This window comes from Coregonus lavaretus (assembly GCF_964263955.1).
Source record: "Coregonus lavaretus genome assembly, chromosome: 28".
In the NCBI taxonomy this organism is placed as follows: Eukaryota; Metazoa; Chordata; class Actinopteri; order Salmoniformes; family Salmonidae; genus Coregonus; species Coregonus lavaretus.
In genome coordinates, this window is record NC_140015.1 from 20487700 (window position 1) to 20506554 (window position 18855).

Here is an 18855-nt window from a genome sequence, read left to right on the forward strand (position 1 = left end):
TTGCAACGTGGGGCCGTGCATTATTATGCTGAAACATGAGGTGATGGCGGCGGATGAATGGCACGACAATGGGCCTCAGGATCTTGTCACGGTATCTCAGTGGATTCAAATTGCCATAGAGAAAATGCAATTGTGTTCGTTGTCTGTAGCTTATGTCTGCCCATACCATAACCCCACCACTCTGTTCACAATGTTGACATCAACAAACCGCTCTCCCACACGAAGCCATACACGTTGTCTGCGGTTCTGAGGCCGGTTTGATATACTGCCAAATTCTTTAAAACGACATTGGAGGTGGCTTATGGTAGAGAAATTAACATTACATTCTCTGGCAACAGCTCTGGAAGTAATTCCTGCAGTCAGCATGCCAATTGCACGCTCCCTCAAAACTTGTGACATCTATGGCATTGTGTTGTCACAAAACCATTGCAATATATTGCCAATGGACAGTGTCCATTAGACATGATATATTGCCAGTGCCAACATTTCATAATGCAAATGTTGGCACTAGCAACATGTGTCTAATGAACCCTGTCCATTTCCAATATATTTAAGCAGTGATTTACCATCACCAAATTGACAGGCTGAAATCAACACCAAAGAGCGAGGCACAACTAGCTCTGAGAACCATCCTGAGTTCAACGACGATTGGGCATCACAGCAATGTACCTGCATGTCCAATTTATGATGGTAAATGCCCATTGTAATATATTGCTAATGGACAGTGTCCATTACCAATATATATATGTGAATGGGGATTTCCAGTCACAAAAAGGACAGGTTGAATTGTGCAGGCCATATCTCAGTGCTTGAACATAGCAGTTCAGTTGGAATGTTGATTCACTACTTTGAAATTAAAAGTCTGACTTCCTAACTTAATACCAAATAAACATCTACTTAAAGAGTAAAAAACTAAGTGAAGTTAAATGTACACACAGTCGTGGTTTTATAGCCTGGTAAATAACATTGCACAGGTAGTTACACACTTAGAAGGTTAGGTACAAGTCAGAGAGCAGTTTCTCTGATATGAGACAGATTGGGTACCAAAGAGAAGTTACATGTTTAAGCGGATACTGTCAAAGTAATCAGATAGATGTAGTGTTCAACAATAGTGCTGTCCTTCACAGGTTCATCTTGAGACAATGTCAGGTAAAAATTAACATAGTCAGTTGTAAAAAATGATGACATTAAAGAGTACACATTGTCTGTTCATTAGCTAGTTAAGTTCCAGTGTCAGTGAACAGAAGCATCTATAGTTGAGTGCTTCTGCTGAGAATGAGAGAAAAGCTACATACCATTGCTAGCTTGAAACCTTATTTTCCTACAGGATTACACAATGACAACATCCAGTGAGGCCAGTTTGCCCACGCATATCAATTAAATGGGAATCAATAACCCCACATTCTGGTTCTCACAAGCACCAGCGTTTCCTACATTCACATCAGTCTAAAGTGGTGTGTGCAATCAATTATATTTTTAAAACACCCAGTTTCACTCTTTAGAGGGGATAAATTAAAAGTAAAAAATACACAAAATGTAGTCCATCAGAAAATCTAGTCAATCATTCAAAGATTAAATTCCCATATTACAGCTTGAAACAAAAGCTTGTTCAATAGTCTGTGCGAATACTTCCAGTAAAATGGTCATGACATAAAAGAGGACCATATCTGCTAGTCTTTCAGAACTTCTGCCATTACATGTGAACATCATAACTCTCCTAGCAGGAATTTGATACAAAAGTGCAGTCTTTAAAAGTAGTTACCCTAACAGATTCAGGGACATTTTTCTAGTTTCTCACGAGGCAATGAACTGAACCATTATCAAAAGGGAGGAAAAGTGATGTTATGTACACTGTGTACCCTTGCTGCACATTATTATACAGACTAACACAACTACATAAAATGCTGAGGTTAATTTTGAACAAAACAAAAATAAATGTCTAGAAAGCTATTCTTCCTGCTCTTCAAATCAAGTAGATGATACAGCATGAAAGAAAAGTCTAAACCCATTCACAGAAATAAAAAGAGGTCATGACTGTGTGCAGAGAAAATGTGTTCCTTTATATCGTAGAGGTATTGAGCTCTTCTAGATCAGGGGTGACAAACTCATTTTTCCCCAGAGACGCAGTCGGTCTTCAACAACATTTCCTCGCCATCAAAATGTGCAAAACAATTGTCCTCCATCCATTGTTTTTGGAATTTGATGCTCCCCGACTGTCTAGCTTTCATTTCGGTGATTATTAGCGAGCTGGACACAGTCAAGAAACTATATGAACGTAGGTCCATTATCATTTCTACAGTTTCGAATTTGGTTTTAGTCATTTAAAAGTATATTGAGTTCACCGCACCGCCCCCCCCACCCCAAAAAAAATTATCCAGATTCACCAGTCTCTCTCACCATGTACATTTAAAATTGTCAGGAGACACAGCACAAGCCACAATCTCCAAATGACTTGGGCACAAATGAATACAAATAGTACAAATTCACCATGATCTCAACTCATAGGCATCTCTTATTAGTGTTTCCATGTCATAGTCGCAGTAAGAGGATAATATCTATTTAGCCTGACAGTGGACCGGACAATAAGGGTGAAAATATATAAAAGTAGTAGGAGGGGAAGGTAAAGACCCCTACCCTATTGACAGCATAAATCATCCCTTTCCATCTTCGTCATCACTGTGGCCTTCCAAAGCATTGATTCTCATAATGTCCTAATCTAAACCTTTAGAAAACATAATACATTATAGCTAAAAACATTGTCTAAGAAATCTATGACAAAGGATTAGTTGCTCAGCTTCTTTCTATCCACTTCATGTTCCTTCATTCCAGCTCTCATTTAGACCCATTTCTCTCATCTTTGTTCAAATGAGTCCTAACAGCTTTGAATGCACTTGAAGGTGCAGTAAGTAAGTAGCTCTGCATCGCTGATGCTCCAGAAGATCCTGTACCAGGAATGACCAGCAGGGGGCAGCAGCAGCAATCTTCACAAAACACCCAGAGGAGACGTCAAGGCATCAGAGCAGTGAGTAGGAGTGTGGAAGAAATGAACACTCAGATATAGACAATGTCTTGCCTCCTTTACATTCCTCATCTCCACTCTCCTCAGCACATCCTCCCCCAGGGTGGATATGTCTTATCTGGGCTGGTGGCGGGCTGCGAGGCCTCTCCTGGCGTGGGTGGACTGCCTCTGCTGGGCCAGAAAGGACTGGGCCTGGTTGGACGGACCCGACCGCTCCCCCACCACCTTCTGATGCAGGGCCATACCCTGGGAGAGAGGAATAGAGACATAAGAAAGGTAAATGTCTTACTACCAGAAAAACCAAGACCATTATACAAGTCATTGCACTGCTTGCATTGTAGCACCATATAATGCCAACTGCTTTAATAATTTACTATGTAGATTAGGCACATTCGGACAGAGGTTTGCTTACTCACCATGTTGTACCAGGCACTTATGATGAGTTTCTCCTCCTGGTCATGACTGGACCTGCTCTTCTCATAGTCATGCTGCACACAGAGGAGTTGTTCATGCATATGGAGGGTCAGACAATGCACCACTCATCTGCATTCTCTCAGTCAATGAAGGGTGGCGCTTACCTCCAGGTGCTGGATCTTCCTGTCTCTCTCAGTCAACTGGTTCTTGAGGGCCTGGAGGTCAGGGGACACAGTCAGAGGCAGCTGCTTGGGGTCCAGAGTCTTGATCACCTGCACAATGAACACATACACACACACATTTACTTGGTGTGGAATTTCTCAGCTACAGTGGGGAAAAAAAGTATTTAGTCAGCCACCAATTGTGCAAGTTCTCCCACTTAAAAAGATGAGAGGCCTGTAATTTTCATCATAGGTACACGTCAACTATGACAGACAAATTGAGGAAAAAAAATCCAGAAAATCACATTGTAGGATTTTTAATGAATTTATTTGCAAATTATGGTGGAAAATAAGTATTTGGTCACCTACAAACAAGCAAGATATCTGGCTTTCACAGACCTGTAACTTCTTCTTTAAGAGGCTCCTCTGTCCTCCACTCGTTACCTGTATTAATGGCACCTGTTTGAACTTGTTATCAGTATAAAAGACACCTGTCCACAACCTCAAACAGTCACATTCCAAACTCCACTATGGCCAAGACCAAAGAGCTGTCAAAGGACACCAGAAACAAAATTGTAGACCTGCACCAGGCTGGGAAGACTGAATCTGCAATAGGTAAGCAGCTTGGTTTGAAGAAATCAACTGTGGGAGCAATTATTAGGAAATGGAAGACATACAAGACCACTGATAATCTCCCTCGATCTGGGGCTCCACGCAAGATCTCACCCCGTGGGGTCAAAATGATCACAAGAACGGTGAGCAAAAAGCCCAGAACCACACGGGGGGACCTAGTGAATGACCTGCAGAGAGCTTGGACCAAAGTAACAAAGCCTACCATCAGTAACACACTACGCCTTCAGGGACTCAAATCCTGCAGTGCCAGACGTGTCCCCCTGCTTAAGCCAGTACATGTCCAGGCCCGTCTGAAGTTTGCTAGAGTGCATTTGGATGATCCAGAAGAGGATTGGGAGAATGTCATATGGTCAGATGAAACCAAAATAGAACATTTTGGTAAAAACTCAACTCGTCGTGTTTGGAGGACAAAGAATGCTGAGTTGCATCCAAAGAACACCATACCTACTGTGAAGCATGGGGGTGGAAACATCATGCTTTGGGGCTGTTTTTCTGCAAATTGACCAGGACGACTGATCCGTGTAAAGGAAAGAATGAATGGGGCCATGTATCGTGAGATTTTGACGGAAAACCTCCTTCCATCAGCAAGGGCATTGAAGATGAAACGTGGCTGGGTCTTTCAGCATGACAATGATCCCAAACACACCGCCCGGGCAACGAAGGAGTGGCTTCGTAAGAAGCATTTCAAGGTCCTGGAGTGGCCTAGCCAGTCTCCAGATCTCAACCCCATAGAACATCTTTGGAGGGAGTTGAAAGTCCGTGTTGCCCAGCGACAGCCCCAAAACATCACTGCTCTAGAGGAGATCTGCATGAAGGAATGGGCCAAAATACCAGCAACAGTGTGTGAAAACCTTGTGAAGACTTACAGAAAATGTTTGACCTGTGTCATTGCCAACAAAGGGTATATAAGAAAGTATTGAGAAACTTTTGTTATTGACCAAATACTTATTTTCCACCATAATTTGCAAATAAATTCATTAAAAATCCTACAATGTGATTTTCAGGAATTTTTTTCCTCAATTTGTCTGTCATAGTTGACGTGTACCTATGATGAAAATTACAGGCCTCTCTCATCTTTTTAAGTGGGAGAACTTGCACAATTGGTGGCTGACTAAATACTTTTTTCCCCCCACTGTATGTCACGATGTGCATGACAATCTTTGACGATATCGGCAACTCAGATTTAAGATGGCAGCCAAGCACTGTTGTGCTGTACAGATGAGTTTAGTGTCAGGCAGAGTGTTGACTGACCGTCCTGGCCTTCTCCACATAGCGCTTGTAGCGGTCCTCCATCAGCTTCATGTCCTCATCCTTCTTCTTCAGGATCTCCTGCAGCTCATCGATCTTCTTCGCCACTGACAGGAGGGAGGTTGAAGAGGAAATATTAACAGCATTTTCAGAGCTTGAGAGTGCTCTTAGATTGATACTATTTGATAGCACTGCTCCCAAGGGCAGGAAATAAGAGGCTGCTTACTGTTGCCGTCCGCTTTGGGCTCCAGGTCATCAATGACCTCTCTCTTCTTCTGCAGGTCTGAGTGGGCCTCATGGAGCTTCTCCCTGGCAGGAGGACAGAGGAAAAGCATGGAGGAGCCGGACGTGCAAGAATCTACAGAGCGATAATAATATTCCCTTCACAGGTGCAGTGTACAAGCATCAGTGATAATAGTACTCACAGGTGCTCCTCAAGCTTCTTCTTCAGTAAGGAGGACTGAACAGGGAGGAAGAAAGTAAGTCAACACTCAAACTACTGAGAAACAGACTTCTGACAGACAGACACAAATAACAAGCATAATACACAATTGAAGTAGTCAAAGTCAAATCAGAACCCAGGCAGGGATGGGCCATACTTACGATGGCCTGATTGGCAGAATGTCGGTCGGTGGGGGCAGGCAGAGAGAGACAGAGGGGCAGGCGTTAATGGTGAATCAACACAGCAAACAAGGGTTAATGTTCCCACACAAAATCTCAGAGAGCACAGTCACAGGCAGGCAGTCAACGGAGGGGAGAGAAGGATACACTCTACAACAGTCCTCAAGGGCCAAGGACTATATTGAGGTCTAGGTCTCTTTTTTCCAATTATAATGACTACAAATTACCTAAAATGATTAAAAACAGAGAACAAAATATATATTTGAATTAAGACCCATAGATGGTAAACCGATTAAGAGAGATTGGTCATTTCCATTCCTGATTCCTATACATTTTCAGTATACTATCGTCTTTGATTGGAGAAGACTGGGTCCACTCAGTGATTGGTATGGACAAGGTAACAGGAGTAAGAGGATGTTAGGGGAGGAGAGGAGGGGTAAATGAGGAGGAGGGTCTGTCTCTCCACTCACATCCTCAGCCTTGCTGCCCTGCTCCTGAAGAGCCTTCTGGAGATCCTCCACCTGGGACCGCAGCTCAGAGATCTGCTGCTGGTTCAACCTGGAGAGATGAGAGAGATGGAACAAAGAGAGGAATGGATAAGAAAAGTAGGAGGGAGAGCAGGGGAAGGGAAGAGAGAATGAAGAAACCATTAAGCTGGTTATGATGTGAGTGGGTGGAAGAGGCTGGCGATGCATACAAGGTCACATCAACCGCTGCATTAATCCATTCTAGCAGTGTCCCGCCCACCCACTCCCCTCTCCTCTCTGTGTGTTGTGGTTAATTAGGGGAAGATTGAGCCACTTCAGCCATACTCGTACTCCACAGATCAGGACGCTCTCCTCCTCCTCCTCCTCCTGCTGAAGATGCCTGCCTGCCTCCCACACTCTGGACCCATCGTCACACACGGTCCACTCAGAAAAACAGCCCCCACACACGCTGTACGGACAGCTGGGGGACAATCTGGCCCATTGCTGTCCATCCTCCGCTCCGGCCCACACAACACAACACAACTCAACACACAGACCAGAGGGTGAGCTGACATTTAGCTAGATCACTCCTCCTTTTAGCCAAATGTGAAACTCAAACAGAAACTCTGGCAATATATACTGTGACTAATATTGGCACTGATTGACCTTGATACATACATTCAAATCACAATGTGCAGAACTAAAAACACTTCATTTTACTTTTGTGGATGAGATGCAGTGGTATTCGTATAGATGATTATAATTTTGTTACGCATGGCTACACACACACCTGTTTTGTGTCTCCAGGGTGTTCTGGCTGCGTTGAGACTCCTCCAGCTGACCCTGTATCTCCACCAGTCTCTGTCTGTAGCTCTCCTCCTGGACACACAGCATCTTGTTCTCACTCTGCAGACGCACCACCGTCTCCCTGTGGAGGAAGCAGAAGGGATGGGGTCACAGAGAGAAGGCAGGGAAGTGGGGCAGAGAGGCAAAGGTCTGTACACTACACACCAAAATAACTATTCAACTCCGCCTCAGCCAATTTAACAGCAGTGCCATCTGACTGGGAGCCATTCTATTCATGGAGCCAAGGGCACATTCTGGTTCTAAAAATAGAGTGTGGCTGAGGAATAAGATCTTTGCCATTTGTCACAGCTGAACACTAGGGTTGGGCGGTATCCAGATAGTTCCTGAACCATACCGGGTTTACGGTATTAACGGCAGTGCACACAAAGGGCATAATTTCTGTCCAAACGCTTACAAATGCTAACAAATTCCCATAGCGGACACTAGCTAAATGCTAACAAGCGCAAGCGAACAAACTAAATGCAAAGACAGAACCCAGCTCATAGGGATAAACAACCATTTCAAAAGGCTACTCACACTTGATCCAGGAGGGAATTGATTGTCTATGCTGTAACCAAGAAGCGTGATCTTGCAAGCTAACCACCTATAGCTAGCAAGTTAGCAAACCAAATGCATAGCTGGAGCCATGCGCTGGAGAAAATGTATTTGGCACAGAGATAGTTAACTTACAGTTAAGATTTTCAGCTGGCAAACATTAGAAGTGAATTTCAAGTGTAACTTGATCACCTCTCTTGTGCTGCTCAACAGTGGTCGTCACAACACTTCAGTTTGCTCCACATGCTCTTTGTAGACAAATATACCATGTGACTGGCTCAACTGAATTTTTGTTAAAAAAATTATTTGGATGGTATAAATAAAATCCTACTGTCTGCATTTCTAAATACCCCGGTATACGGTATACCACCCAAGCCTACAGTTGAAAATTAATATGAGGCACATTGATGAGCAATTGAATTCTGAACCACTGTATGTCTATTGATAGGTCAGATAGATAACACATAACAGATGAAGCGATCACGTTCACGTGTACACACACTCACATACTTGAACTCTGTGGGCATCATCTCAGAGGCCAGGTTTCCCAATGTGCCAGAGTCCTCACATAATCCACCTGAATGGGAGAGAGAGAGCCAAGATGTCAGGAGAAAATATATCACATTTGTTTTGACAGTAGTCTTATCAACTGCCACAAAAGGACAAACAACCCCCCTGCACCATCTTGTTATTTAGAAAAACTGAGGATTCAGGATGTTAGTTGTGTTCAATGGACTCACCTGGTTGATTGAGGCCCTTCTGTTGGACCTGTGCACACCTGAGCTCATCATTGGTTTCCCGCAGTGTGTCTCGCTCTGAGATCAAACGCTGGAAAACACATTGGGATAACATTAGATTAGACTGCACTCAATGTGATACTACTAGAAGTGTTCAAAGTGACCGCCTCAGAATTTCACAGATTTTAAATCCATATCCACTTTGACGACATGCCCTTGTAAGGAACACATCTTTGTCTGGAGGGGAGTTGTCTCAGGTCCTCTCTCTCACCTCTTTCTCCTTGAGCAGGGCATCATACTTGTCGTGAAGGTTATTGTACTCAAACTGCCACTTCTCAGCCTTCAGTGCCTCTGACGAATGCTTGGTGTGAAGCTCATGGACCTGACAGCAGGGAGTCAAACACATTCAGGGTCTGAAGAGAGTTCATAGCATCCTATGTCATACACACATCCATCTCCACACCTTTGTTAACCCTCCCCCATTCTCTAGCCCTCTCCCCTGCCATCTCTGCCCACCTGTCTCTTGTATGTGTCCAGCTGGGTGCGGACTGAGTTGGCCCTGCGTAGCTCCTCCTCCAGCTCGCATGTGCGCTGCATGTAGACAGTGTTGCGCTCCTCCAGCAGACGCACCTGTCTGCGCAGGTCCCCCAGGTCCTCCAGCTTACGCTTGTACATCTCCACCAGTGCCTCCAGCCGGCTCACCCGGTCAGACGAGTGCCTGTGGGAGGAGAGAGGGTGAGATGGGGAAGCCGTTTTGAGGGTGGGGCAAGAGGAAAGGGAAGGAGAGAAGGATAGGAGGCAACAGACTACTGAGAGGCTGCTCTCCCCCTGGGCTCACCGGAGGATGTCCATCTCATCTTTGAGGGTCTGGGCCTCCTGGGCGAGGCTGGTCAGCTCCTCGTTGCGGTGAGTGATGTCCAAAACCTCACGCTCTAGAATCTCCCCTCGCACACGCATGTCATCTCGGCTGTTCTCTAGTCTGTGTCACAAACAGGGGGCAAATAGAAAATGATCAATTCATTGTATCAAAAGAGTACAGGTACAGAGTAGAATGTATTTAGTCTGGAGGTCTGTGTTGAGGGCATGACTCTGACCTGTAGTTCTCCTCCTGTAGCTGCTCCATTTGGCTCTGTAGCAGCAGCAGCTTCTTGCCAGTGATGGTGGTGGAAGCGTCCTGTGGCTCACAGCGGCTGAGCTTCTCCCTAAGGGAATGTGTCTCCACCTGCAGGGAAGACTTCTCCTCCAGGACGGCTGCCAACTGAGGATCAAACACACACAGATATAGTCAGGGGTGGAGAGGGCACAGAGAGAGAACCAGTCACACATGGCATGTAACCAAGGCTAGAGAGGGAGGAGACCTAGAGACAAACGAACAAACAGTCACACATTGAGACATAGAAAGTGCGGAGCACAAATTTTAAAAAATACACATTCTTCAAAATGCTGAACACCGGCCAAAAAAAACAAAAACCTCTCATTTACTCATGAAAATGCTGAACACAAAAAAGACACTCCACAAGTGGCAAAGAAAAGAGCCACACTCGCATATCCAGCAACAGACACTGTACATTTCTTGCAACACATGCAATGTTTTTTTTATGAGGGTTTGGTGGTAACTTCACATGCACAAACATCAAAGCACAGTTAGTCAGCTGGTCTGCTAAGTTCTCAGTTGGGTGGGCCACTTTCTCAATGGAGCAGTTGTTAGCATTACCCCTCCAGGTCACAACCAGGCGCTCATGACAGAAATTACTAGAAAAACAGAGGTCTGAGACAGTCTGACTAACTGTTACAAAGTGGGGAGACTGGAGAGTGGGTTCAGAAAGGGATGTTGATTAAGGATTCAAGCTAGTGAGGCTTGATGAGAGAAAGAGGAACTATCCTTGGGGTTACCATACATGGACAAGAATGTTGTTTGGTGGTTTAGGGTAAAACGTCCACCCTGACTATGTTTGTGGTTTAGGCAAGCGGGCATTCCAATATTAAAAAGGGGGCGTCTATTACTTACCCGTTGGACATCTTTCCAGTTTGAGCACAGCAAAACCCTACACTGAACTTTAAGGACAAATGGCTTGCTTTAGCATCATACCAGGGAGAAAGTAAAGAACTACAAAAACTACTGAGAAATTCTTAATGTGAAGAATATGTTAACATATTAAGAAATGTGCTGAATGCATAACACAGTGGTAATTGCCTTCAAATCCTAAATACTAAGCTAAATGCAACGTAATTATTGGGGATCAATGACTTAAGTATATGTACCCAATGACATTTCCTAATCAGAGGCAGCATTAGTAGCACAGTTAGCACTGTTTCATAGAGAATAATAGAGGACTCTAGTACCCAAAAGGCCATTTTAGCATGTACAGTGCCATTGAGAACTTTCACAATTTTGAAGTAGTCAACTAGGTGGGACTTCCTATGGGTTAAGGAAGGATCACATAATTCCATCCAGGACATCAGGAGGGATCAGCCAATGAATCATATTCGTGAGCAAACATTCCATAACTGCAGGTGGCAGTACATCGCCAATCTTAGCTTTATACCTGTTCAAACAACACACTCCAGGTGGCAGTATGCACCCGCTCAGTTTGTTTACTAACTCATAGAAATAGTAGAAGAAAATGGACTACTTCAAAATCAGTGGAGGCTGGTGGGAGGAGGTATAGGAGGACAGGCTCATTGTAATGGAATAAATGGAACGGTATCAAACACAAACATATGGAAACCACATGTTTGACTCTGTTCCTTTTATTCCATAACAGACATTACAATGAGCCCATCCTCCTATAGTTCCTCCCACCAGCCTCCACTCTTCAAAATGGAGTTGGCCTCAATGGCGCTGCCCGTGCGCTCACAGAAGCCATAATGGGACAGATACAAAGAAGAGTCCTCTACGACTCTCTATGCACCGTTTACACAACAAACCATCAGGAGGAATCAGTCAGACTGGACAACAATCCTTAGCCAAGCGAATAAATAGGATCAATTCACTCATGGCAAAGAGCTGCAGTTACACACTCCGCATGCTAACTAACAAACAGTCCTCTCTGCCCACCTGGTGCTCCAGGTCCCGACAGCGCTGGCCCAGATCCTCCTTCGCTTCCACCTCCTCGCTGAGAAAATAATACTTCCTGGACTGGGGACACAGAGAGAGGCACAAGGGAGGTTATAGACAGCACAGAGGGAGGTAGAGAACACAAAAGGGGGGAGAGAGAGAGAGAGAGAGACCACAAAAGACATGTAAATGAGATGGCAATTGAAGAATAGAAACAAAACCAACTTGCAGGGGAGTGAAAGTTCCATGTATTCAGAGCAGCAGGGTAAAAAGAGAGCGGGTCCCACCTGGTAGTCAAAGTCCCCATAGGTCTCAGGACTTCCTGGAACAGTTGGCTCTTTAGCTAGGAGCTACACCACAACAACAAAATATAGTCATTGGCTGGTTCAAACTCCAGAAAGACAGATCACATGGTGAAACCCATTGTCAATATAGAGGTAAGCAGGACAATAAGTGAGCTATTGCCTGTTTTATAGTGTATATTTCTGTTAAATATCAAAAAGTTTCAGGGAGCAATGAATTGTGCTTTTAGGTGCAATCTCACAAGAGGACAGACCGATCTACAAAAGGAAAATGTCCAAAAGGCTCTGACCACTCACCTCCTGTATGGCTGTCATGACGACGTGCTGGACGGACTCCTCCAGGGTCATAATCTGCTGGATTTGCTCTAGGAGAAAAAACATCATACAGGAAGAGTCTACTGAATATCACGTCCACGTCTGACAGCCAGACACTCAAACACACTGCTTTACACACAGTGCAACGGTTTCTCCTGCATTCACATATCAGACCCACTAGCTTGTTCCTCTGAGGACCACATTGTCTTTTAAAACTCTGTTTTATCATCATCTGTATACAGTACATGGTTGGGGCTTTGTAGGAACGAACCAGTGAATGCTCAGTTTATCAACTCATGTGACAATCAGGTCATTGCATTAACCCGTGGCTAACTACAGACATTCGTTTTCATTTGTTATGATTTAACTCCAGTTAATCCTGCGTTTTCTCCATAGGTGGCTTCCTGTTACCCAGCAGGGCCTCCTCTATCCCAGCTAGCTCACCTTGCTTCTTCTCACAGCTGACAGCACAGCCAAGCACTAGCTGAACCAGCTTGCCAAGTTCAGTCACATCTCCAAACTCCCCAATCAGATTGATGTCTGGCAGGTGCTTGTCTGCTACCTGGTGGCCAAGCACCTGTTCATGGAGGGACGGAGACAATGGGGGATTGTGAGAAAATATATGCATATAGCAATGACATTTCAAATGGACTAAGATAGGTGGAAACACTGAGGAACTTCTGGAGGAGATTGAGCTCATAAAAGAAATGCAGGAACCGTGCATATACCATCCATCCCTTCCTTCTGATCATCAATGAGGAAAAGCCTTTACTCACATCATGGTAGTACTCAAGCATGCTCTGAAGAATCTTCTTCAGGTTGCTGACCTGGAGGAACATGAAATAAATCTGAGCTGGAGAATAAAGGCATCTTTGCCTTGGTGAAAATACACCATCTTTAACAGTGAGGCCAGTGGTCACTAAGTTGCCTAGGTGACAACCTTGAGGCACTGTGTCATATCTTTCTGTCTCATACTGCACCTTGAGGCGCCAGTTGGCCCCACTCTCCTCCTTGATCCTGCCCAGCCATGCCTCATTAAACCAGGAGGGGTCTCTGTTGACGAGATGAAACACTTAACAAGACATATTCTAGGGACATACAATACACAGGAAGCCACAGGCCAGAGTATTTCTAAACTGGAAAATGCAAACTCCCTAATGTCATACTCTCAATGAATGTCACAACAAGCAAGCCATCATTGGAAACTTGCTTGAGGCCAGATATGGAGTTATCATATAAAGACAGGCATCATAGAATTGCCATTACCCAATTCAACTAACCTTCAGATAAAAACACTGCTTGTTTCCAGTTTGACACAAAAACAGATACATTTCTGTGTGGTGTGGTGTGTGTGGACAGAAAGGCACACATATACTACAGCAGATGAGGTATGAAGGTCATTTGGCTTGGACAGACAGTCCCTAAAATGGACAAGCCTTTGCACAAAATCACACCTAGGCACAATCTGCCAGACCCAGGCCTTGAGAAATGTAGACCTATTCCCTATCAAGCATAGGAATATAAATAAAACAGACTAACAGCCCATCCGCTAACTTTACAAAAAGGCTTTTGAATAGATGATTGAATTTGCTCTGATCAGGCTCTATTCAAAGTAGTTAACTGAAGGCCGAAATCAAAATGTCAGTGTGTAACTAACAAGCAAAACAGTCTGGGAATTGATAATGACTGGGATTGAATGGACTCCACAAATCTCGTACTATTGCCAATTGACACTGTGACAGGGTAATGGGTTCTACAAGTAAGGACCTTTTGCCGCGTTCACATGCTAGTCGGAACTAGGAAATTCTGAAATGTCCAACTTGCTAACTGGTTGCAGTAAAACACGTGCCGCGTTCAACGGATCAGCAAGTCGGACATTTCTGAGTTTCCTAGTTCCGACTAGCAAAATCCGCACTGAGCTAAAGGGTAGAGCTGTCGCTTTCAAGAATCGGGACTCTAACCCGGACACGTATAAAAAATCCTGCTATGCCCTCAGACGAACCATCAAACAGGCAAAGAGCCAGACTAAGATTGAATCGTACTACACCGGCTCTGACGCTCGTTGGATGTGGCAGGGCTTGAAAACTATTACAGACTACAAAAGGGAAGCACAGCCATGAGCTGCCCAGTGACACAAGCCTACCAGACAAGCTAAATCACTTCTATGCTTGCTTCGAGGCAAGCAACACTGAAGCATGCATGAGCGCATCAGCTGTTCCGGATGACTATGTGATCACGCTCTCCATAGCCGATGTGAGTGAGACTTTTAAGCAGGTCAACATTCACAAGGCCGCAGGGCCAGACGGATTACTAGGACGTGTACTCCAAGCATGCGCTGACCAACTGGCAAGTGTCTTCACTGACATTTTCAACATGTCCCTGACTGAGTCTGTAATACCAACATGTTTCATGCAGACCACCATAGTCCCTGTGCCCAAGAACACTAAGATAACCTGCCTAAATGACTACCGACCCGTAGCACTCACGTCTGTAGCCATGGAGTGCTTTGAAAGGCTGCTCATGGCTCACATCAACACCATTAACTCAGAAACCCTAGACCCACTCCAATTTGCATACCGCCCCAACAGATCCACAGATGATGCAATCTCTATTGCACTCCACACTGCCCTTTCCCACCTGGACAAGAGGAACACCTACATGAGAATGCTATTCATTGATTACAGCTCAGCTTTCAACACCATAGTGCCCTCAAAGCTCATCACTAAGCTAAGGACCCTGGGACTAAACACCTCCCTCTGCAACTGCATCCTGGACTTCCTGACGGGCCGCCCCCAGGTGGTAAGGGTAGGTAACAACACATCTGCCACGCTGATCCTCAACACGGGGGCCCCTCAGGGGTGCGTGCTCAGTCCCCTCCTGTACTCCCTGTTCACCCATGACTGCATGGCCAGGCACGACTCCAACACCATCATTCAGTTTGCCGACGACACAACAGTGGTAGGCCTGATCACCGACAATGATGAGACAGTCTATAGGGAGGAGGTCAGAGACCTGGCCGTGTGGTGCCAGGATAACAACCTCTCCCTCAACGTGATCAAGACAAAGGAGATGATTGTGGACTACAGGAAGAAAAAAAAAAGAGGACTGAGCACGCCCCCATTCTCATCGACGAGGCTGTAGTGGAACAGGTTGAGAGCGTCAAGTTCCTTGGTGTCCACATCACCAACAAACTATCATGGTCCAAACACACCAAGACAGTCATGAAGAGGGCACGACAAAGCCTATTCCCCCTCAGGAGACTGAAAAGATTTGGGTCCTCAGATCCTCAAAAAGTTATACAGCTGCACCATCGAGAGCATCCTGACTGGTTGCATCACCGCCTGGTATGAGAACTGCTCGGCCTCCGACCGCAAGGCACTACAGAGGGTAGTGCGTACGGCCCAGTACATCACTGGGGCCAAGCTTCCTGCTATCCAGGACCTCTATACAAGGAGGTGTCAGAGGAAGGCCCTATAAATTATCAAAGACTCCAGCCACCCTAGTCATAGACTGTTCTCTCTGATACCACACGGCAAGCGGTACCGAAGCGCCAAGTCTAGGTCCAAAAGGCTTCTTAACAGCTTCTACCTCCAAGCCATAAGACTCCTGAACAGCTAATCATGGCTACCCGGACTATTTGCATTGCCCCCCCACCCCAAACCCAACCCCCTCTTTTACGCTGCTGCTACTCTGTTTATTATTTATGCATAGTCACTTTAACTCTACCCACATGTACATATTACCACAATTACCTCGACTAACCGGTGCCCCCGCACATTGACTCTGTACCGGTAACCCCTGTATATAGCCTCCCTACTGTTACAGTATGAAAATGTATGCACTCACTGTAAGTCGCTCTGGATAAGAGGGTCTGCTAAATGACTAAAAAATGTTTTTTTTAAAATATTTTACTGCTGCTCTTTATTTTTTAACATATCTATTTTTTACTTAACATTTACATTACATTTTAGTCAATTAGCAGACGCTCTTATCCAGAGCGACTTACAGGAGCAATTAGGGTTAAGTGCCTTGCTCAAGGACACATCGACAGATTTTTCACCTAGTCGGCTCGGGGATTAGAACCAGCGACCTTTCGATTACTGGCACAACGCTCTTAACCACTAAGTTACCTGCCACCCTTAACAACTGCATTGTTGGTTATGGGCTTGTAAGTAAGCATTTCACTGTAATGTCTACACCTGTTATATTCGGCGCACGTGGCAAATAAAATGTGATTTGTGTTAACCCACCACCACTATCACCAACCTCAAAACACACAAAAAACAGGTTGTGCCCTTACATCCTGTGTAAAACGTGTGCAATAGCCACTCCGCTTGTCAGGTCCTGCTTGCTGGTGCATGAGGGCACCTGAAATGTCTGTAGCTGGAACGGTTGGACATGAGGAATGAGAAGAACATTTGTTAGTGATTATTTTTATTTAAAAAATAGTCTTCATTTATTCTACTTCACATGACAATCATTGCTACTGCCAATGCAAATGCTACTGCCAACACGTGGGGCAAATTGCCTGCTATTTGGTGTTTTAAGCTGGGTATCTATCACTTTGACAACTGTTGATAAAAAAAAAAGTGCTTTATAAAATACATTTGATTGACTGTGGCTTCTAGAAGTGCTGGAAAGCCATTTTACTTCTGTTTTTTATATATATACTCCCCTTTATTTTATTACTACAGCTAAAGTGTTTGCTAACCACTAAATTATATACCTCAGCTAGCTACTTAGCTGGCAAGTTGTTTGTAATGCAAGTTAAGAGATCATTCCACATTTCTAGCTAATTTTAAAATAGCCTAAACAACCTATATTTGGAGGGTTCATGGCTGAGTTTTTAAACTACACGATATGTACCATCTCAATGGTACATATCGTAGAGTTGAGAAAGTTAGCTTGAGGCAAGCTAGGAGAGTGACTTTGGCTTGCTGGGGCTTGGCTATACCTTTGTACTGATTGAATTAGATAGTGGCTAACTCAGTTGCTGGCTGGAAACTTTGGAGCTTGTCCACGAAGAAAATGTCTGATGTGGACAGTAGACCACCAAAACAATTTAGCTAGCACAGAGTTATCTAACTTTATTTCATAGTGACAGCTAGCTAATTGTGTTTTTTTTTATTTGAGCTGGTTAAAGGCTCTATTAACGATCAAATGCCTAGCTACGTTTAATTGTTAACACCTAATTTCATATCGCCACGTTTGAGCTACATTTCACTGCTAGCGAGAGGTCGCTTTGGATGACGACTCAGTCTGGCTAGCTGAGGTAGCAAACTATCCCAGTTAACGTTACCTAACTTGGCATTCATATTTAACTTTGTAAAACTTACCCAATTTAGTAACGAATCGCATAGCTTTGCTTTATCCAGACTCATTTTGGTTTGTCTGCTGATACTCTGCAGTTAGCACACTAGCAATCGATTGGGAGACTTTCAGCTTCAAGTTTGTTTTTAGCTTGCGCTATCACGTCAGCAAACCTTGGCCTCCTGTTAGCTAGCTTGACTTTCGCGTTTTAGCTCCATAAACAATCCGAGTGAGCCTCCGTATTAAGAACATTGTCATGGCAACACATGACCCTATTTACTATTTTGGTGACGCAAAAAACGTGTTGTTGTCACATAGTTTCTAAACCCAGAGACGCACGCAACATCGCGAGACTTCTGGGAACGCTTGCGAAGCAGACCAAGCAGACCAGGTCGGGGTTTGGGCTTTGAGAAGTCAATGAGAGAAGTTACAAATTCTAAAGGCACATCCTAGATTCGAGCCAATGTCTTAAGTATTTCAACATGTTATTACTCCAACCTCGTGAAAGTGACAAACTGACACGTTTAATTTTTTTATTGCACTTGCGAAGTTTGGCGCGAGACGACCGTTACGATTATGTGTTTCTGCGCATGAGCAGATGCCGCGTTCACATGCTAGTTGGAACTAGAAAACTCCGATATTTCCAACTTACTGATTCGTTGAACGCGGTACGTGTATAACTACAACCATTTAGAAAGTCGGACATTTCCGAGTTTCCTAGTTCCAACTAGCACTTGAACGCGGCACTAGCTGGCCAGCGTCGTCATGACATCGCCTACAAGCGTGATCGGGGAATTCTATTGCAGAAGCGGTTTCTGCCTATCTTCATACTGTCTTTGTGGTTGTCTCGCATGTCTGATGCTCAAAACAGAGCGGTATTGTAGAGATAATTTGTGGCCGTTATATTGTGTATGTTTCGAAAATGAGTAAAACTTTTATCATGCTTTTTTTGTAATTAAAAAAGGAATTTGTTAGAAATAGTCCCACAAAAGAACAGTAGATGGCTCAAGTTGACAAAATGACACAGAACTGAGGAGTACAGGTGTCTCCTTCTAGCGAAACTCAGATCATGTAGCTAGCCTAGCAGAAACAAGTACATAAATCCATTCTGTTTAGCAATTAAAATAGAAAAACACCATTCCCTCCTATTGATATATTTAAAAAAATAC

The 18855-nt window shown here is 44.4% G+C and overlaps 1 protein-coding gene across 1 annotated transcript; it reads right to left on the reverse strand.

Moving 5' to 3' along the window:
- Window positions 1-917: 917 nt before the first annotated feature.
- On the reverse strand, window positions 918-17870 carry LOC311104021 (protein Hook homolog 2-like). Its single transcript, XM_084145669.1, has 22 exons — window positions 17713-17870; window positions 16677-16759; window positions 13357-13429; window positions 13153-13203; window positions 12821-12953; window positions 12359-12426; window positions 12047-12109; window positions 11760-11840; window positions 9796-9959; window positions 9540-9680; window positions 9218-9419; window positions 8973-9083; window positions 8705-8792; window positions 8475-8541; window positions 7354-7491; window positions 6567-6654; window positions 5901-5935; window positions 5702-5784; window positions 5479-5582; window positions 3598-3705; window positions 3436-3507; window positions 918-3265 (listed from the first exon to the last, which is right to left on the reverse strand). Exons 1-22 carry the CDS (start codon window positions 17755-17757, stop codon window positions 3134-3136), a joined length of 2130 nt encoding a protein of 709 aa, XP_084001795.1. The 5' UTR covers window positions 17758-17870; the 3' UTR covers window positions 918-3133.
- Window positions 17871-18855: the final 985 nt, after the last annotated feature.

Bases quoted from the DNA above. Each gene is read 5' to 3' on its own strand.
- LOC311104021 (XM_084145669.1), bottom strand. From the start codon at position 17,757: ATGAGTCTGGATAAAGCAAAGCTATGCGATTCGTTACTAAATTGG. The intron at 16,760-17,712 runs GTAAGTTTTACA...CAACCGTTCCAG, and splicing joins GCGATTCGTTACTAAATTGG to CTACAGACATTTCAGGTGCC. The intron at 3,706-5,478 runs GTCAGTCAACAC...TTCATTGTGCAG, and splicing joins ATGTGGAGAAGGCCAGGACG to GTGATCAAGACTCTGGACCC.